General features: G+C 34.5%; 2 protein-coding genes across 6 annotated transcripts in view; one reads left to right on the forward strand and one right to left on the reverse strand.

The window, feature by feature from the left end:
- CEP85L (centrosomal protein 85 like) overlaps window positions 1-22,604 on the reverse strand; it is a 253,552-nt gene that overhangs the window by 90,538 nt on the left and 140,410 nt on the right. For all 5 annotated transcript variants that reach the window (XM_054493076.2, XM_054493078.2, XM_054493079.2 and 2 more), the window contains one exon: window positions 21,052-21,839. In XM_054493076.2, the coding sequence (XP_054349051.1) occupies window positions 21,052-21,839 (788 nt within the window). The remainder of the gene's footprint in view (window positions 1-21,051; window positions 21,840-22,604) is intronic.
- On the forward strand, window positions 3,879-16,905 carry PLN (phospholamban). Its single transcript, XM_054493082.2, has 2 exons — window positions 3,879-3,982; window positions 14,389-16,905. Exon 2 carries the CDS (start codon window positions 14,486-14,488, stop codon window positions 14,642-14,644), a length of 159 nt encoding a protein of 52 aa, XP_054349057.1. The 5' UTR covers window positions 3,879-3,982; window positions 14,389-14,485; the 3' UTR covers window positions 14,645-16,905.

Raw genomic sequence — 22,604 nt, forward strand, 5'->3', positions numbered from 1 at the left:
CTTTTTCTCCTGGTGTTATCTTGCACTAGTGGTTACCTTCTAAATGTTAAATTTTCATTTCCATATTATTTGTATACTGATAAACCACAATTTCCTTGAAGCCACGTAGCATACTACAGCATTTCTATCACTTAGAATGTTTAATAACTTTCCAAAAATCATGTAGACCTATATGAGACCTTTTCTTAATCCATCTGGCCTCTCTTGACGTCAATGCTCTTCTCCACCCCTCATCAAGATGAAGAAAGAGAATTTGCCCAGAATTCAGATATTTATGAAAAAATAAAATGTTTGGGTCTCCAGATTATCTGGCAAATCAAGTGAAAAGTGAACCTACCGCCCCAAAATGACCCCTAAGCTTTATAGGTTACTTTATCACTGGGTTATATTAACAGCCCCCCAAACCCAGTTGATGAGTAAATCTTATTTTCTCTTCCCTATTGCCCTAGGGAGAGAATTTCCATCCTCTCAATCTCAGACCACTATTCTCATTCGCAGTTTTGCTTAGATGTTTTTTGAACCAGTCCTTCCCTACGTAGCTTTAAAATTTAAGGCAGTAATTATCAAACCCTCAAGTACCCTCAAGAGCTAGGTAAAATCTTCCTCCTGGGTGTCTAGGAGATCTAATCTAAAAAAAGCTCCTTATCTTTGATGTATTGTGAACATTACAAAAATTGATTCAAAGCTTGCATTTTACTGTATATCTGTCTAAATATTAAAATGTTTTAATTTAGTCATCACTTAAATTAACTTCTGGTCAAAAATTTCCAAAAACCGATTCTATTTTGAAGCTTCTTTGCCCTCCGGATACACCACTACAGACTGGAGTTTAAATACTCAATGTAGAAGATTACTACATACATCACAGTATCCTTCACGAAAAGTCAGTAATACAGCTGGGTGCGGTAGCTCACACCTGTAATCCCAGCACTTTGGGAGGCCGAGGTGGGCAGATCACGAGGTCAGGAGTTTGAGACCAGCCTGGGCAATAAGGTGAAACCCCCTCTCTACTAAAAATACAAAAATTAGCTGGGCGTGGTGACACACACCTGTAGTCTCAGCTACTTGGGAGGCTGAGGCAGGAGAATCGCTTGAACCCGAGAGGCAGAGGTTGCAGTGAGCTGAGATTGCACCATTCACTCGGGGCTGAGTAACAGAGTGAGACTCCGCCGTCCCCCGCCCCAAAAAAAAATTAGTAATACTTTTGAGGAATACATTTAAAATGCTACAAAACTATATAAAAACAAAAGTAAAGATATGAAGCCATGATTCAGTTAAAACTGAAGAAATACTAAATTTCATTTAGAGCTTAGTAAAAATAAATTTGTAATTATTTTCCCATCCAAGTTCAAAGATAGTTTACCCTTAAGAATCCACCTTCTAAAGGAAAAAAGAAAATAAGTACTAACACTAAATGAACACTGTTGCAGGATCTCTGATAATCACCATGTACACTTCATGTCATTAAACCGTCACAAATACTATTCCACAGATTAGGCTGCTTAGGAAAGTTATTTGTATAAAGTCATGTGACCAAAAATACATTCAAACTATAGTGTGACTCCAAATGAAGACTGTGACAAAGCACCTCAAAAAAATTTTCCAGCCTCTAGCTGAGGAATCATTGGGGAACACTCTACTGATAACACTATAACTCATTAATACTCCTATTAAACAACTTTCTGTTTGGGCAATTAAAAATAACGTTCAGTTAAAACTAAAATATAATACTTCCTAGAGTTCCACGTGGGATCATCACCATCATCGTCATCTTCACTAGCTAACCCAAAGGAACAAGGTAAACACAAAAACTCCCCACTCTTGTACCAATCTAAAAAGTAAATTTTTGAATCCATTTTCCAACTGTGTCACACACAGCTGTTAGTATCCTTCTAAGGTGTGTATATGCCTATGTATACTTTTTAAGTAAACTTATAAACATGTGGTAACTAGGGCATATTTTATTCAGTCTACGGCAGCTTCTTGGTTTATCCAACTAAGTATTACTAATTCTATTTTCTTAGAATGAGAAGTTCTCAGAACAATGATCTATCACCTAAATTTCAAATGAATGTGTAACTGATAGACAAAGCAGACTTTCTAAAACTATTAACAGTGCTCAAGAATGCATCTATTTACATCTTTAAAATTTCTTAGTTACTATATGCTACTCTAATGATAGCTATATTCAAATTATAATTTTTTCCCACAACATGCCAATAGATTAGGAATTATAAACAGACAGATCTGGATTTGAATCCTGTCTGTTCTTTAGCAGTTGGTTATCTCTGACAAATTACTGTAAACCTCGTTAGGCTTCTAGGTTTTGTATTATCAATCATCACTGGTAACTGATAGTACTGAGAGATCCATCCTCATTATGTAAGGATTGAAAGAAAAATGGTTGTAGCACTGAGAAAAGTATCAAACATTATTCTGCAATTTCCTTAACTTGGGTTTTACTTTTAAGTTGTAAATTTTCCCTTGGCAATGTCCACAGAATATCTTTGCTAAAATATTATTTTTCAGTTAGTTTTAAGCTGACTCTTTAAATATCAAATGATTTGCTCTAGAGATGGATTTTCTTTCTTTGGAAGAAGCCAAGATCATTTCCATTTAAGGGCACATAAGCAGCTGCTGCTACACATTTTAGTTACCCATAAGAAAGTGAAGTGGGCTAAGTTCACTCTGTCATAAGCATTTAAAAAATTAAAAATTACAAGTACCTCTTCTAAAATTAAAGAAGAGATTTAAGAATTAATATTTTCAAGTGTGGTGACTTAAGTAAATCTAACATGTAAGACAACAAATTAGATAAACAGAGAAGAGGAGAATGATGCCCGGCTTTACAAAAAAATTATTTCCCCAGTTCTACTGTAAGATAAACTGTTCTAGGAAGTTCAAAATATCATCTCACTTACTAGCATCTCATTTGTGTAGTAATTTTCAGGAAAGCAACTGCTAGATTAAATGAGGCACATCCTTTCAAAAACATTACAAAACTTAAATTTCAACACATCAAACCTATAAAGCCTCATTAACTGAGATGTAACTGATTTGGAATCTGTAATTATTTCTTTTTTGCTATAAAGTTGCCCTTAATACTGCATCAGTTTATAAAAAATTTGGTAAGATTGTGTAATAATTTAATGCAATTGTTTTTAAAAAATCTTAAATACTTAAAGTAGCATATTGCTATTTTGGGGGGGTTATATGTATCAGTTTAAATATAAGTATTACTATTCACAAATATATTGTTAAACTAATTGAAGAAAACACAAATGAATTAAATACATTTATTAGTTCTTTAACTGTAAGATAAAAATAATTTTTTAAAACGAAAAGCAATTAGCCTGATTTTCTCATACTCCTTCTCCCATACACACAAGAACAAGAACAAAATAAGAAAACAGGTATAAAATTTGATTGTGTAAAAATATTTCACTTTCACTAAAAGCTAACATTATGAAGACACGTATTAAAGCAACAGCAGCAAGAATTCAATGAAAGTTGTTTTGCTTATACCTGTGTTTATTTTTCTCATAATTAAAATTCCTGTAGTAACTATTTTAGCTCTTCAACATCTTCACCATTAATATTCAATTATCTCTAAGCCTGAAGATGCATGAATCTTTAACAAAAGCTTTCCACCACCTCAAATTTACTTATTTTTTTCATTTATCTGCCATATACTGTTTTAAATTAAAAACAAAAGATAAAGCACAAAGTGTTAATGACTTTTCCATACCTAAAGTAAGAAGTTCTAAAGTTTGGTTGTGATAAGACTGAGACTGTGGCTAACCAATCGAAACTTCAGAATTCCTATGTGACATCATAAGACCTCCCTAGAACACTTTTTCTCCTCCACCTACTGCAACTGTTCCCATAAACCGGGTGACAGAGTCAGAAAACTCCCCAGCTAAACACCCGTAAGACTTCATACAACACAATACTCTATATTGTGATGATCACAGCAGCCAAGGTAAGAAACAGATTTCACTGACTTTGGTAATTCTTACTTTATATAATTCTTAATTCCTATAATTTCTATAATCTGAACTTTTAAAATGAGTTAATTTTATGAATATCAGTTCAAACTTAGGCAATAAAATGACATGACAAAGTGCTTAAATTTATAAATGCTTATCCATTTAGTGACAGTAAAAATGAGACAACTTTGAAATGAAAAAGGTCATATTCATCTTTGATCCTGGTTACTGGTTTGTCATTTAAATTTAACTTTCACTTTTATTTTGCTTTTCAAATGTGAATTTCTGCCAATTAAAAAATCTTCCAATTATGTTACCATATTTGGTAGTAGTGGTTAATTTCTCCATGCAAAAACAATGACTTAATTTTGTTATTTATTGCTCTGCTGAGAAACAGTGCAGAACTGAGCTATTTACATCTGAACTAATATGAATAGTCATTTGACTACAACATGCACATTATCAGCATGCCTATTCCAATATTATCATAATTTCATACAGTGAATAATAATGAAATGGAGTTTAAGAATATATAATACAAGCTACTTTTAAAGTGCCCTTGAGGATGTTTCCCCTCTAAAGTCCAGTCAACTTTTAACATTCCTAAAACTTCCATGCTGTTAATAGAGTTACTGATATTAAATTCAATATTGTATAATAAAGAAGTTTAGAAATTTTAAAACAATTTTCACAAACACATAAAAATCTGATGTTAGAGAATAATTTGACACTTTAAAAAGTTATTTTGACACACGAATATTCTTAAGTATCTTATTTTCACACAAATTTGATTAGATGGATTTCTGCCTATTAATACCTATAGTTTTGTCAAGTTATTATCATCCAGTGGTACTCCATTTCCTCTCTCGGATTTAGAAAGAAAGGAGAAAATAAAATAAATGCCAGGAATGGAGATGCCACAATCAATTTCATGACTTCTGTTTGAATTCTACCCTATTCTTTATGTTACAATCCTCAATTTAGTAAATGAAACATTTCCTCATTCTTAGATCTCTGTCAGGGCATACAGAAAATTACACATATTCTATTTATTTTGATTTTCATATTTCATATATATGTTAAAATAAAATTTATCTCTAAAATTCTCAATTCCTATGACAAATGTTAATTCTATTGCTCACTACAAATAAGAACTTTGTAATTCTGTAAGCAGCTTTCCTTAAGACATACAAAAACATAATTTTTGTCTACCACTGAAGTATCCTAATTGTGTCTCCATATCTCTATACTCATATTTTTCCTTTGATATTACATAAAAGTCATTCACTGTAGGTGTCTTATATGCTTATTTGTGCATTTTTATTCAAATATCTATCAAATTACATTCTCATACTTCAAATTGGGTGTTCATGAGTTATTTTATTGTATCAGAATTTCACTATATCACATATTGCTCTAAAAAGTACACATACTTCTGGATAGAGCAGAAATTATATTAAAGTTACCCTTAGCTCACTAGTATGTCTCAGTTAATACAAATTACAGTTACAGAGACTGTTAAAATTTCAAATATAATGTGGTAGTACCATACATTATGTCCCAACTTGTTGATCTATACCTTAAGGTGCAAGTTAAGTATTGTCTTTGTTTATGAAGACATGTGGTTTAAAAGTAAGTGCTAAAAAAAGTGTTAGATGAAATCAAATGGAATATGAAAAATGTTTAAATTAAGAAGCATTAAGTTTTAAAAACACATGAAAGAGCCAGAGTACTTGCTTTACTAAAAGGCGTGACGGCACTATCATTTCCTAAAACTCAAATATCAAATCCATTTTATTTGTATTTTAGTAGGCATAAAGGAAAATAATCGCATTTGGGTATATAATCATATCTTTAATTAGTGAGATTAAGAAACAATAAGAAAATATTGCATAAATACAATAGTTTCAGAAAATTTTAATGTATTTTAATGTTTTAATGTACTCATTACACGTGTAACATTAAATTATGTAATATATTAAATTTTTAATTAAAAAACTTAAATTTAAAGTCTAGTTACCTCTCTAAATTAGACAACATATTACCAATCCCAGAAATGAGGAGGGCCAATGAACACTTCTTTTTTATTCTTAAAGAACAATTTCCTAATATACTCGTGTACACAAATATTTCATTTGGTCCTCTTAATTATATATTTGATACTGCATCCCTATTCTACAATTTAGGAAAGATGCAAAAAGGTGAACTGCTCAAGATCACAGAACTAAGAAAACAGGGAAACCTTGGCAGAAGTTTAGGTTTTGTCACTAAGCCACATGCACATTCTCTATATACTGATCAGCATGGCTTAAAGTAAATAATGACACTGACAAACCAAATTTGAAAGCCCCCAAATACTGTAAATGATACTCTAAAAGGCAAAAGGCAAATTCAGAGAATACAAACTTCTATTTTAATTAAAAGCCATTCCATTTCATTTAAATTCAATTTATGCATAGGCATTACATTCTTAATAGTCTAAATTATATTCTACTGATCATTTTCAAAACCAGAAATATACGAAAATTACAGATGTCCTTAGTCATTAAGCAATACCTCCTGGAAGGCAAAATTCAAACTAACTGCACAGACTTTAAAAAAAAAAAACACACCCCAATCAATCAAAGTTTCCTTTTATTTGTTTCATTGCTAAAATATTCATGCCTTCAATTCATCTGATACCTAAAATCCAAGTTAACATCTCCTCAAAACTTTCACAAAAATCACATTTCGATACTTTATTCTAGGTTCCCTAGAATCAAGTAGTCTCTTTGTATAATTTCAAAGTTCTTACCCAGAGTAATTCTGAAGCATGTGTTACCAAATAAACACATGAAAATGAAGCCTGGATGTAGAGCATACTCATAGTCAACTGAGGACCTCTAGTGCCTTTGAAAAGGTACTCCATCTTTAGTTTTCAACCCCCGTCCGCTGCCCAAAAAAAAAGGTTGACCAACTCACTCACATTAACAGGGGGTATATTTATTAAGTGGCATTCATTTTTCCTTAAGACTTTCTCAATACTACCTCCCCATATTCTCTTCCCCAAGAAAAGATTCTGAAGTTCCAACTCCTACAGGGTTAAGAATATTTTACTTGTAAATAAACTTGTAAAGCATTGTTTCAATATTTAAAAAAAACAATAATGAAGGCAAACCTACAGACAATATAGCAACAGCAATAAGCTAAATTGTCAATTTCAGAGAGAAAAGTCTCTCTGTGCTGTTGTTTAATGAATTCTCCTCAAGACAGAGCTTTAACATGAGGAGCACTTCATTATGGGTCAATTTAGGAGTGAAAATATATCGAATTTTATGCATATACAATTCTTTTCATAACCAGACAGAAGCAGCTTGAAGATTCTTTCAAACAGCCAGTCTGGACCAACAAAGCTCTGGAACGTTGCTACCACAAAGTAACTTCAAATAGAATGTCCAAGTTTAGTATTAGGCAATCTCAAAAGGAAAATGACTCCACTGGAGTGAACTTTTGTAAGCCAACAGATTCATCATAAATCTAATGATGAACTGTCCTAATTTATTACCACAAGTCCAAAAAAGGGTGTATACACATTCACTTACGGCTTATCTGTGGAAATGCCAGAAAGTAGTAGAAAAATAAAATAAAATTCCAAATAATCCAAATATAGACAAGTCCTGTTTATTCAAATTCAATCTATAGAAAATTCTAATCTTCTAAACCAATTAGATGAAAAAAAATCCTAGAGTATATCAGACTGTAGCCTTAGATATTACTTGAATTCAATTTAATAAAGTATTGCTTCAGTACTCCCATGTTTACTAAAAGAATAAACAAAAATAAAAGGAGAGAAGCAAAATTCTAAATTCTACAAACATAAAGAATCCCAGAAATTTATTATTTCAGCAAAAGGAATACCACCAAAAATACTGAAGTTTGAGAAGTTCTGCAAGAAGTGAACATGCTTAAAGTATAGATGGAGATTAATGCTCAGCATATACAACATCATTAAAGTATCAATTGTCTAGCAAGTCATAAAGCAGGCCACCAAAAGTTTTCAGAAGACTATTGAGGTTCCTTCCGCACAAGAATGCATCTGATATTATATTGCTAAAACAGGACTCACTGCAGACAAAGTAATGACTCCTGAAGGAGTTGATATATAGTAGCTTCCACCAAACATGTTGCCTAACATGGTATATGACATTAGTCAAAAGATTAGAGTTGCCTAATGGCTTTTCTATTTCTTTCTTCCACCTCAAAAAAAAAAAAACAGAATACTATCTTGAACTTGATTTTTTTTTTAATTTCCAGTGTTACTTTTCTTGAAGAAAGGACGACAACCAAAGGATTTATAAACCCCACAAAGAATAGTAAAGAATTCTTTATTTTTATTCTTCTCATTCCCCTAAAAAGTAGAGTAATCATGGATCCACAGACATAAGATACTCTGTGGATACTTTTCTGCCTCTGACATGCAACTCAAGAGACAGGAGTCTAGCATTTCTACACCCAAACTCCTAACAAGTACCTTTCATGTTTTCAATACTCTCGATTCTAGGGCCTAGAAGACAATTTGATTTTAAAATTCATCTATAAATGAATACCACTCTTGTGTCAAAACAACCAATTTATATATATCTTGTCATTCTTTTAATAAGAGGGTGGAGAGTAACTTCAGTTTCCATGGTTGTTTAGGCCATATACAAGTTCAGAATATCCCAAAACTATATATGATTAGACTAACAGAATGCTCTAAAAAGATCAGATAACATGAAAATAAAACTAAACTATTTTTGTATGCTTTCCATCGAAAAATTAGTCTATTAAACAGCTTTGAAAAAAAAAAAAGGAAACTCATTTAGTGGTTGTCAGGTCAGTGCAGAGAAGAGAATGATAAACATCTGACAACCATGCCATAAATTATAATGTAGTAAAGGTCACAGACAACACCAAAAATAGGATTCTGCTGTTCTCACACAAAGGTTTTCAATTCTCAGCGTATGACAGGAAGCCCCATCTTCTATCGGTAAAATCTGGCCTAATTATCATCATACAAATGTTGGCATTCAGTAGAACTAGGATTCCACACATTTCAGATTATAATTGTAAAAAATTGAGCCCAATAAATTAAATGTATATCATTAACATTTTAGCATGTAAAGCAGATTTGTTTTCAGTTTAGGCATAAAATTATAAAGTAGTTACAAATAACTTTAGGATTACGGCATATTTCTAAATCTGACAAGAAACAGGATACTATTTTTGGTCATCTCCTTTACACCCAATTTGTTTCCAGAAACAAACTCTTCTTTTTCAATAAGTTAGCTGTTATAGGATTATAAGATCATCTTTAAAGTATGTTAATTATGCTTTTAACAGTAAAGAGCTCATCTCTTTAGGGCATATCTCTGTATTTCACAAATACTAAAAACCCACTTATACAAAGCCTAGTTCAGGTTAATACTGTGTTAATCAGGTGACCATTAATTTAGGTGAATCCTCTAAGCCTCATTTTTCTTATCTGTGATAGAAAGAGACTTGAGGAAAATATTACAGCTTACATGTTCAACTAACAAATTGTTATTAGAACTAGTTAATCTGTCAATCACAGCATTATTTTTAAAATTTTTTAACTTATTATTAAAAATGAGGGCCAGGCATGGTGATTCACACTTGTAATCCCAGGAATTACCTGAGCTCAGGAGTTTGAGACCAGCCTGTGCAGCACAGTGAAACCCTGTCCCTACCAAAAATACAAAAATTATCCAGGCATGGTGGCGCATACCTGTGATCCCAGCTACTCAGGAGGCTGAGGCAGGCAGATCGCTAGAGCCTGGGAAGTTGAGGTGCAGTGAGCCACAATTGCACAACTGCACTCCAGCCTGGGTGACAGAGCAAGACCCTGTCGGTCATTCATTCATCCATTCATAAAAACAATTAATTAATTAAAAATGAGATGAGGTCTCATTATGTTGCCCAAGCTGGTCTCGAACTCCTGGGCTCAAACATTCCTCCCACCTAGGCCTCCCAAAGTGTTGGAATTATAGATGTGAGCCACCATGCCCTGCCCACAGCATTATTTTTTATTAACAATTTTCTAATAGTTTTAGTCATAAAAATCCCTTATTTAACTTTAGTGATTTATTGAAGCATACCAATTATGCACTAAGTACGAGGATATTAAATGAACACACAGTTTCTTTACTTCAGAAACTATGTCTAGTTGGGGATACAAACATGTAAATTGAAATTGTGCTATAATCTGACAGATATCCTCATATGGATAACACTAAAGCCCTATTAAAAACCAGCAGAGGTGACAACCAATTCCACCTTAATAACTAATGAAAGGTTTCACTAGGAAGTGATATTTAAACTGAACCTTAAGAATCAACTGAAGCTTGCATGGCAGACAATCAAAAGGTGGAGAACACATTCCAGGCAGAGATAGAACAACATGTGCAAAGAACAAAATCACAAAAGGGAATGGAGTATTTATGGAAAGGTGACATGTTTCATGTGACTGAAGTACAACTTATCAGTGTCAACGTAGGGGATGACTCCTGTATATGCTTCATGATAAACTCCTGGCCAACTCCCTCCTTTCCCATGTTTTGTCTCAAAGCAATTTTTTAAATTTCTGACCTTTTAAGACCATTTAAGCCCAAAAACCTCACAAAACCATATGTTCAAATAGGAATTACCAAGTCTAATTATTATTCCTTTCTTAACTGTATTCTGCTACACATCTTCATAAAAGGTGACTACTCAGCCAGGCGCAGTGGCTCACGCCTGCAATCCCAGCACTTTGGGAGGCTGAGGCGGGTGGATCACGAGGTCAGAAGATCGAGACCATCCTGGCTAACACGGTGAAACCCCGTCCCTACTAAAAATACAAAAAAATTAGTCAGGCGTGGTGGCAGGCACCTGTAGTCCCAGCTACTCGGGAGGCTAAGGCAGGAGAATGGCGTGAACCCGGGAGGTGGAGCTTGCAGTGAGCCGATATCGCGCCACTGCACTCCAGCCTGGGCAACACAGCAAGACTCTGTCTCAAAAAAAAAAAACAAAAAAACTGACTACTCAAATATAAATAAAATCTTCCCATAATTTTCCAATCCACTAGATCTACAATAAGCAAATATCAACAGAAGCAACTTAAAAGATGAATCTCAATAAAGAGCAAAAGAAAATCTATTTATATTTTATGTGAAGAATTCAAACAAAAGTCATTAAATATATGTCAAGTTTAAGCTGTTATGTTATTTTTAACTTTTGTTTTAAGTTTGGGGGTATGTGTGAAGGTTTGTTACATAGGTAAACACATGTCATGGGGAGCTTGTTGTATGTATTACTTCATCACCCCGGTATTAAGCCCAGTACCCAACAGTTTTCTGCTCCTCTCCCTCCTCCCATCCTCCCTGCTCAAGTAGACCCCAGCATCTGTTGTTTCCGTCTTTGTGTTCATAAGTTCTTATCATCTCGCTCCCACCTGTAAGTGAGAACATGTGGTATTTGGCTTTCTTTTCCTATGTTGGTTTGCTAGGGATAATGACCTCCAGCTCCATCCATGTTCCCACTAAAGACATGATACCATTCTTTTTCATGGCTGCATAGTACTGCATGGTGTATATGTACCACATTTTCTCTATCCAGTCTGTCACTGATGGGCACTTAGGCCGGTTCATGTCTTTGCTATTGTGAATAGTGCTACAATGAACATTCATGCGTGTATGTTTTTTATGGCAGAAAGATTTATATTCCTCTGGATATATACCCAGTAATGGGATTGTTGGGTCGAACGGTAGTTCTGCTTTTATAAGCTGCTATTTTCTAAGTAGAAGTGTTATAGACAACCTAAATAACAGCCTTTAGCCACCTGTTTAGACAATGAAGAATATATGCTAGAAAAATACAGGTTGTTAAACAACTCTTTAAGGAAAGAAAATTTGATAGAAGTTGGGTGTTTGGAACTCCTTGCTACAGACCAATATTATGAAGGGGGACAGAGTTTCAAGCCAAAAATGCCCAGTCTACTATATAATTCAGAATATAATAGACCCAAGTTGAACTATTGAACACTACAGAATCTAAACACCATAAACCATATTGGTTTCTTTGTAAAAGTAAATGCCGGGTTCTAACTAGCCATGCCTGATACTTACCTTACCCTTTGCCATTCTTTCAGTACTTCCTTCTGTTGCCTTCAGCACTTTCCTCTCTCAGGAATGGGCTAACAGGTTGAAATGGGCTTTTATGGGATGTATAAAAAGACTTAGGAGAAAATAAAATCTTACACCTGGGGTAAGGTAGTAATATGTTAACAATAATATATCAACAAATGTTAACAGTCACTATGTCTGGCAGTTAATTATTGACTTTTTTTTACTCCGTTTTTAATTTTTCTTATTTCAAAATTGACACAGAAGGATCCTGATTGAAAACAAAATGTCCCCAAGTGTTAATAACGATTATCTCTGGACAGTTAATACAGTTAATTTTCAGTCTATATATAATTTTTCTGTAATGACATATAAATCCTTATTTTATTAATCATCAAAGTATAGACCCCACAGGCAGCAATAGCTTGTGGGATCTCTGAAAGAAGGCATGATGGAAACTACTACTAAGTAGAAGTCTGTAAATAGGATATGTCTGTGGTAGTGAGATAATAATAATTACTATGCGTTCCAAGCTTGATAGTCTTCAGTACTTAACATCAAATCTTATTAAAATGTTACTTAAGATAACATTCTATAAAACTATGAAATCATAAAAAGGAATGATAATTTGAATCTATATTTTTGGTAAAACACTTCCCATTTAACACTATTTTATTTCAGATTAAAATTAAGATCCAGGGAACAATTTCTTGTATGCATTTCCTTTTTATGAGATTGGCTCTGGAGCTATTAATACAGTGACTGATCAAACCAATTACATCTACAGAGTAACAGATTTAAAGAAACTATATGTTAGAACTTTTACCCAAAAGAATAACCCAAAACAAGCTGTACCTTAAACCAAATACAGCAGGTCCTCAAATGACATCATTTCTTTCTATGTAATTTTATTATAACATTTAAGTATGTGTGGAGCGTGCATGTTCTCCCCACATCTGTGGGACTCTCGTTTCCTCCCATATCCCAAAACAGTGCACATTAGGTTCACTGGCGTGTTTAAGTTGTCCTGGGTTGAGTGTGAGTGTGTACATGAGTGTATCCTGTGATGGAGTGGCCTCCTATCCAAGGTGGGTTCCTCCCTCCTTGAGCTGCTGGGATTGGCTCCAGCCACCAGCACCCCAAACCAGAATAAGAGGGTTGAAAAATGAATGAAAGGATGAATACAAATTATTATCAAATAAAAATTGGTAAAGTCTAGGGTGATCATACAAATGCATGACAATAAATGCTATGGCACAAAAGCACTCAGAGATCCCACCATATTTGAATTGTTTTTGATCTGCATGGAGCTGGATGTGCTCCTGACAATTTCCATTTCTCAAACATTGATTCCATGTTTTTAATTGACCACCACAACCACTGTTACTCACTGATTCACCAAATACTGGGTAATTATCTTTGTTGGCTTTTTTTTTTTTTTTTTTTTCCTGAGACAGAGTTTTGCTCTGTCACCCAGGCTGGAGTACAGTGGCATGATCTGGGCTCACTGCAACCCCTGCCTCCTGGGTTCCAGCGATCCTCCCGAGTAGCTAGGATTACAGGCACATGCCACCAGCCTAGCTAATTTTTATATTTTTAGTAGAGACAGGGTTTCACCATGTTGGCCAGGCTGGTCTCAAACTCCTGACCTCAGGGGATCTGCCCGCCTTGGCCTCCCAAAGTGTTGGGATTACAGGCGTGAGCCACTGCACCTGGCCTATCTGGTTTTTATTAATCTTTCTTAAATGTATACATAGTTCATATTTCTCACAACGTTTAATATTAGAAGGGTTTGGGGTCTTTATTGAGAAGTTCGGTGATGTTTTTGTGACCAGAAATATGCTACAGGAACTTAACTCTTGTTTACATCAATCAGCCTAGGGTAAAAATGGTTTTGTTATATGTTGTTTTGCATAAAGTCACGGTTTCCAGGAACTTACGGATGACATTGAGGATTACTCCAATACTTGTAGTAAATTTGGGAGAAAAAGGCAGACTAAAGTTACTACTCCTAACACAAATGAGACCGTCATGGTGTGCCCCATCAAAAAAGGAGAGAAAGACAGACACACAGAAACACATGCACATACACACACACATACACACACACACACACACAGAGAGAGAGAGACTATAGAAACACGATGTTATAAATAACAATAGTGCTGAGGAAGATGAATTAATGCAAAATTGTATTTTTTGTTCTGAGAATAAGTTACATATATGATTCTAATCCATTTATTATTTTTACATTCCAGGCTACCTAAAAGAAGACAGTTATCTCATATTTGGCTGCCAGCTTTTTATCTTTCTCTCAACCACTTAAAACTTCAGACTTCCTCTCCTGCTGGTATCATGGAGAAAGTCCAATACCTCACTCGCTCAGCTATAAGAAGAGCCTCAACCATTGAAATGCCTCAACAAGCACGTCAAAATCTACAGAATCTATTTATCAATTTCTGTCTCATCTTAATATGTCTCTTGCTGATCTGTATCATCGTGATGCTTCTCTGAAGTTCTGCTAGAACCTCTAGATCTGCAGCTTGCCACATCAGCTTAAAATCTGTCATCCCATGCAGACGGGAAAACAATACTGTATGACAGACCACTTCCTGAGTAGAAGAGTTTCTTTGTGAAAAGGTCAAGATTAAGACTAAAACTTATTGTTAGCATATGTATTCATCTGCTGGATCCTGTAAACATGAAAAGGGCTTTATTTTCAAAAATTAACTTTAAAATAAGTGTATAAAATGCAACATGGCTCACAAATTTCTATCCCAAATCTTTTCTGAAGATGAAGAGTTTAGTTTTGAAGCTGCACTGCCAACAAGTTCACTTCATATATAAAGCATTATCTTTACTCTTTTGAGGTGAATATAATTTATATTACACTGTAAAATCTTCTTTAATACTAAGTATTTTTCAGGTCTTCACCAAGTATCAAACTAATAACACAAATGAAGTGTCATTATTCAAAATAGTCCACTGACTCCTCACATCTGTTATCTTATAAAGAACTATTTGTAGTAACTATCAGAATCTACATTCTAAAACAGAAATTGTATTTTTTCTATGCCACATTAACATCTTTTAAAGTTGATGAAAATCAAGCATGGAAAAGTAAGGCCATACTCTTACATAATAAAATTCCTCTTAAGTAATTTTTTCAAAGATCTAGTACATGTAGGTAAATCATACATCTGTTCTAAGACATATGAACAACAGATGAGAATTGGTGGTTAATATGTGACAGTGAGATTAGTCATATCACTAATATACTAACAGAATAGAATCTAATCTTCATTTAAGGCACTGTAGTGAATTATCTGAGCTAGAGTTACCCAGCTTACCAGACTACATCTTTGGAATCATGAAACCTTAAGACTTCAGAATGATTTTACAAGTTGTCTTCCATTCCAACCTAACATCCAATGCAGGCAAGGAAAATAAAAGATTTCCAGTGACAGAAAAATATATTATCTCAAGTATTTAAAAAAATATATGAATTCTCTCTCCAAATATTAACTAATTATTAGATTATATTTTGAAATGAACTTGTTGGCCCATCTATTACATCTACAGCTGACCCTTGAACATGGGGGTTAGGGAAGCTGACAATCCGTGGGTCCGCAAAATCTTAACTACCTAATAGCCTACTATTGACCATAAACCTTACTGATAACATAAACAGTAAATTAACACATATTTTGCATGTTATATGTATTAGACACTATATTCCTACAATAAAGCAAGCTAGAGAAAATGTTATTTAGAAAATCGTAAGAAAGAGAAAATATATTTACTATTCATTAAATGGAAGTGGGTCAACATAAAAGTCTTCATTCTCATTGTCTTCACATTGAGTAAGCAGAGGAGGAGAAAGATGGGGAGGAAGAGAAGGGGTTGGTCTTGCAGTCTTGTCTTAGGGGTGTGGGGAGTGGGGGAAAAGAATATTCATGCATAAGTGGACCCTTGCAATTCAAGCCCTTGTTGTTCAAGGGTCAACTGTAATAGGATACAGCTATTTTTCTTCATCTATCAACCAAATGGTAAGCATCTATTTTGTAGTCCACTCTACTGAGCTAAATTATAGATCCAGCTATGCTATTTATAATTATTTTCTTGATGAATAAATTTTCAATTTCTCCTCTGACCATTTCAGAATATCTTCTAATAACTCATAAAACAACTGAAGTAAAATTTAGTGCTGGAAAATATATTCACCAAACTTTGGTAATTTGACTATAGTTTAAAATTAAGTCTAAAATAGTTTACACCTATACTGCATAATCCAACAATTTTAATTTCAGTTGAAGACATGTTACTAATATAACTATTATTAAAAGAGTAGAGGATGTGTAATTAACCATATCTTCTAAAACATGGTTACTAAAAGAATATGTAACATCAATATTGACCTTGGTTTCTTACACAAGTGTTGCTAACTCAATAGTGAAGGAGACACTATTAAATTTTCTGAACCCATGAGAGATACTAGAGATGGGGAGTGGAAAGTGTTTGGTTCAGGGATATCTGAAGAACAGAAGGGCAGAGATTTCTTAAGTGACGCCTCATCTACAAGCTGGAAATCCCTAAAAACAAGTAGGAAGCTTATAAACAACAGGTGATACACTCATCTCACTGGTTTTAGTAAATTACCAATACAAAAAGTATCCCTAGTCTTAAAAACAAGTGAAAAATTTGAACTGATTAGTCATATTCCTTTGATTATGCTGTTTGTTACAATATTTTTCTCAGTAAACAGAAATAACTAATTTTTTTGTTCTTCATTCTTTGATAGAAATTAAAATCTTATTCTGTGAGGATTACAGAATACTATACTATAACTCAAATTATAAAGTAGAATAAACTCTTTAAATAATTATTCTTCATCATAAAGTATAAAGAATAAGATATAAGAAAACAATTTTAAAATTTAATATACTAAATGCTCAAATATGTTCTACTATAGAATAAGTTCTTATCTTAATTTACAGGGTACTAAAAACAATTTTAAAATGCTTAATGTTGCCTTTTATATTTTAATTGGATAAGAATATATATTTGTTTAATGCAAATCAGAATCACTATATTAAAATGAATGTTCTTGAAAACTCAGTGGGGCTGCTCTATAATACACTTACAATTGATACTAATGATAAAACATTCTAATTATAGTTTTGATTTTACAGGGGTTTTTTTGGTGACTTCACCCAAATAAAACAAAATCAAGATGCACAAGTACAGACACACAAGAGGGCAGACATATATAAGATAACGAATTGCTACTACATAGAGATTATTTATCTTTTGATTATTTTTGAGTCTTCTGGCAAAGTAGGACTATAATAAATTTTCAAAAAAGATCTGCTCTTCTGCTAAGTAACAGCACACTTCAAAATGTCCAGAGATTTTATGCTAATATTACATAGAAAACTTGACAGATGAAAAAAGTCAAGCACATTACTAATTTTATTCATTAAAACATGTATATAAAAGTCCTTTTTAACTACCTAATGAATGTGTCATATCCTAATGTAGGCAGTGTCACAGTGTCCATATCTTTGAATATATAAATTATCTCAAACAGTTAAAAAATTAAAGACAGAACAGGGTACAAAAATAAGAAAACTTTCTTTTCACAGGACGTAACAGAATACATTAAACACTCTCAAGTTATAAATAAAACTTTTTCATTATTATTTCATGTTAGACAAAAAACAAGTCATTTTACTTTAACTCATTTTATAAATTTTTTTTTTTTTTAATCAAGAGACGGTGTTACTCTGTCATGCAGGCTGGAATGCAGTCACATGATCATTGCACACTGCAGCCTTGAACTCTTGGGGTGCAAAGGATTCTCCAACCTTGGTTCCCAAGTAGCTGGCACTACAGGGGCACATCATCATATATGGCTAATTCTTTTTATTTTTTGTACAGATGGGGTCTCATTGCCCAGGCTGGTCCCAAACTCCTATCCTCAAGCTATCCGCCCCCCCATCAGCTTCCCAAAATGCTGGGATTACAGGGGTGAGCTACCATGCTTGGTCCAAATTTTTTGTTTATACAAGGGAAAATCTCCAGTAAAATATGTATAGGTGCCAATACCATAACTGTTCAAACACCCTTATGACTAAATAGGCACAAAATTTCATCTTTTTAATGACTGCCACTTGAAGTTCAGAAACATCCTAGGGAAAAAAGGATAAACAATTTCATCAATAAAGAGGCTACTATTATTTCACTACTGTCTGGGAGATCCATCACGGGCTTACCGGAATCCAAATGGATACTGCCGTTACGTGTAGAAGTGTTTATCCTCCATCCCTTCCACCCTACCTTCCCCAAGAAAAGGAACTCAAGGGGGCCATGGAAAAGGAAGTATTCTTCCCAAAAAGAAGACCAGACTGTTTTTCTCCTCTGTCATAGTCCTTACAGAGTCAGGCAGCTTAGGGGTTGCAGTGGGTGGGCAGCACAAGTGTGATGTACTACAGAGGAAAAAGTCAAAGACTAGCGGTGGGCATTACACATGGAGCCGTCTATCATAAACCATCTGAGGGCATAATGACTTCTTTTCATTCACAAAGGAAAATGCTTCAGAGTACTACACTCCTGCACTCTTGATGATTTAGCAGAAAACCGTGGAAATCAAGGAACAACATACACATAAGAATGTGTGGCTGGCTCAATAATTATTCTGGACTAAGTCCTAGGAAGAGCAAACCTTCAATGTTACAAATTAACCTGGGGAGTGGAGAGCTGTGAGGATCAAATGAGATAAAATACCGTGAAAGCTACAGAATTCTATAACATATAAATCTATGGTTTTACTAGATTATGACTTTCAGCCAAATTCCTTTTCTTAGTTGTAAAAATATTGTTTTTTCATGGTGAGTGTTTAGGAGTTGTGCTTGCAAATCACAATTTATCAAATGGCCTGGTCCTTATTAAGGTTCTCTTTATGTAAAAATTAGACTAAAAGAAAATCAGTGTTTCTATGATTTTTATCTTTTTTCCTTTTTAGAGACGGGGTCTGGCCATGTTGCCCAGGCTAGTCTCAAACTCCTGGACTCAGGCAATTCTCCTGCCTTGGCCTCCCTCCTGTAATTGCTGGGATTACAGGCGTGAGCTACAGTGCCTGGCCAGAAGTCAATGTTTCAAAGAGGCTTTTAAGAAACAACTATGATGAAAGCTTTTAAAATAAAGAGAATACTACTTGAAGGCTCCAAGAAGGTATTTAACAACTTTTTTTCTGTAGTTTTCTAAGGAGGAAATTAGAAGGGAAGCAGTCATTTATGATTACAACTTAGTTTGTCTAGTTTTCTTTACCTGAATTCATCTTTCTACCTCAAAACTTAAAAGCACTATAAAGAGACCATCCCAAATAAAGTTAATCAAGAAGTAGGGCTTTCCAGGGTATATGCAAATTTTGCTCTTTAGCTGCCTTCTCTCTCTACTATGCACTAGAAAGATTTAAAAACAAATTTTTCTCAACAGTGTGTCCCCAACCTCCCTACCCTCCTCTGCATTGCTTTGAGGCTAAGAAAAACACCTTGTTTAAACCAGAGGTTTGTCCAAGCAGAATAAAAAGCATGTATCAGTATTTACTCCTTGAAATTTGCCCAATTATCTCTATCACACCTGCTCTAGCTTGGAATAGTATACTCAGCCCCACTGAACAGCTCCAATTCTGTGTAAAGACACCAGCTGGAGAAACAACTGCCTGATCTCTGTTTTCCTATAATGACAAACATTTGAAAACTAAAACTTGATAGTATTTGAAAAATTAGGTTTCATATTTTTAATCACTCGAATGGATAAATCGCAAATTTCTAATTCAATCATAATGATTCTTCTCTTTTGATTGTGTTGTTTACATACGTAATCAAAATTATGAGAACTGTATCTAAAATAAGAATAAAGAAGGCACATGCGATATGTTAAGGGTTCTCCTATGAATGTAGCATGTTAGGGTTCTATGTTTTGAGATCATACTCATATTTGTGAGGTTCCTGGACAAGTGATTTCCTTATCCTTTCATAGCCTATGTTCATTTATTCTATTTGTTTTTATTAGTAGTAGTAATGAATAGCAATTTTACATTTTTACTCTAGGGAAAATTTGCAATTTTTTATGGAATTAATTTGTTTCAGAAAATTCTAATGATAAAAAACAGATGACAGGACTTATATGAGAAAATTAGTTTCCTTGTTAAAACAAGCCACAGAAAATTGTCTTGGAATAGAAATATTCCCAGATTAAGAAATTTACACATTTACATGCTATTCCCTAGACCAACTGGGGGCTGTATACTATTTTTCTTTATATATGATATCATAAAGTGCTCTCTATAAACTGATTAATGAATGCCTTGACACATAATCTTTTTAAAAAAAAGTACATCTGATTTATAAACCTAAATACATCATGTATCACCAAAACTTTACAAATGACTATAGTTCCACCTTCTCATTGTACAGATGAAGAAACTGAGGCCCAGAGAAATTAAGTGAAAAAATCATCCAGGTTCTAAATCTAACAGAACCAGACACAAAATCTAAGACCTTGTATGGCCAAGTTGATGCTCTTTCTATTATACCTATGCTAGCTTTTTTGTTTCTGTTTCCAAGTTTCTTTAGATTGAGTATGTTTTGCTTTATTTTTATGCCCATTTAACAAATGAAAAGGAAAGAACAAGCTAGGTACAAGGTTTTCAGATTTTCATGTTAATTAGTCTCAAATGCTTTGTAAGTTTTGTTTATCAACAACACTTTTTGGGTTTGTAACATTTCTGCCTATTAACTTGCAGGGAAAAGGAAAAGCAAAACAATCTGTGGACACTTGTTATATGCTTACTGCAAGTGTGCTACTGTACTCATAACATCCACTGGAGGGTGGAAACACTAGATTTTGCGCCTTACCTGCATTGGTGTTTCACTTCCTTGTCGAAAGTCTTCAACTTGCTGCTGTTGCCAAGGAGCTAAACTGTAAGAATCCTCTGTATTTCTACCTTCCAAAGGATTTGTCCGCAGCTGCTCTGTAAGCCACATCTGAGTCCTTACGGAAGGCTGAATGGGAACTCCACCTACTGCCTGTTGACCAAGCATTAAATATTTTGGAGGTTCAAAAGCCTCTGAGCTTGTCATAATGGGCTTGCTTTCAGGTAAGGCACTATATGTCATGTCTACAGTTTGTCTCCTAAGAGTAGAGGAAGAGGCTCTAAAGTCCTCCTTGCTACAGCTCTCAAATTTATACTTGCAGTCCAGAGTTGATGACCGTTTTTTATTTATTTCCTTGTCCTCTAACTTAAGCATCTCCATACTATCATGTAAACAGCTAGGCCCAATTGTCCTCAGTTGTGATGTTAAAGCCTTAGCCCTCCCTATCTTCTCCAAACCATTCCTTGACTCTTCTCTGCATACAGTGCCACCCTGGCCACAGTTATCCGGGGCAGTGAGTTTGGATAAAGATGACCATTTCCGAAGTGGCCGGAAGTCCTTCATGTCTAGTGAAGAGTCCTGCTCCCCCCTACTGTGATTTCCCAATGTTTGCATGAGGCTTGTACTCCATTTTGAGCCATCTGGTGTCAATGATTCCCTATGTTTGGAAATTGAAGCGCTGGAATTAGACGGCATCACATGGGCAGTAGGAAGAGTAATCAATGATTGACTAGGCTTAAAAGATAATGTGCCACTTGAAGTTGAATGATCTGGAAAGAAAAAAGATGGTCAAATTAGTTACAATTAACAGACAAAAGAGAATGAGGTAAAATGCAAAATGCCAAAAGAAAAATCTGAACATGGTTTCATAGCACAAGCTTTTTTTTTTTTTTTTTTTTTTTTGAGAGGCAGTTTTAGCTTGTCACCTAGGCTGGAGTGCAGTGGCAAGATCTCAGCTCACTGCAATCTCTGCCTCCTGGGTTCAAGTGACTCTCCTGCCTCAGCCTCCCGAGTAGCAGGGATTCCAGGCGCCCGCCAGCACTCCGGGCTAACTTTTTGTATTTTTAGTAGAGACAGGGCTTTGCCATGTTGGGCAGGCTGGTCTCGAACTCCTGACTTAAGGTGATCTGCCTGCCTCGGCCTCCCAAAGTGCTGGGATTACAGGCATGAGCCACTGCGCCCAGCCCAGCACAAGCTTTTCAAAAAGACTTCCTCAAAATGAGTAAATTATTATTATCCTTTTATCTGAAACAAGTCAGCATACTTTCAGATTGGATTTTCTAAATATGGATACGTAATAGAGTAAATGGCCTTTTACCATCTACTGTACTTACAGGTGAAAAGTGATTTTAAATAGGTTTATATTTACCCTAATTAAAGTACTGTACTTTAAAAGGAAAAATCCAACTCCTTACTGAGAGGTCTTATTCATAATCCAGCAATGACGTCTCAGACACAACTTTGTCAGAAAAACGGTATTTTTCAGTGTCTTTCCTGAACTGTGAAAATCTATGCCAGATCTGAACATTTTAGAA

This window comes from Pongo pygmaeus, chromosome 5 (assembly GCF_028885625.2).
Source record: "Pongo pygmaeus isolate AG05252 chromosome 5, NHGRI_mPonPyg2-v2.0_pri, whole genome shotgun sequence".
NCBI lineage: Eukaryota > Metazoa > Chordata > Mammalia > Primates > Hominidae > Pongo > Pongo pygmaeus.

What these genes read in the sequence shown, in the direction of transcription:
- PLN (XM_054493082.2), top strand. Translation starts at nt 14,486, where the DNA reads ATGGAGAAAGTCCAATACCTCACTCGCTCAGCTATAAGAAGAGCCTCA.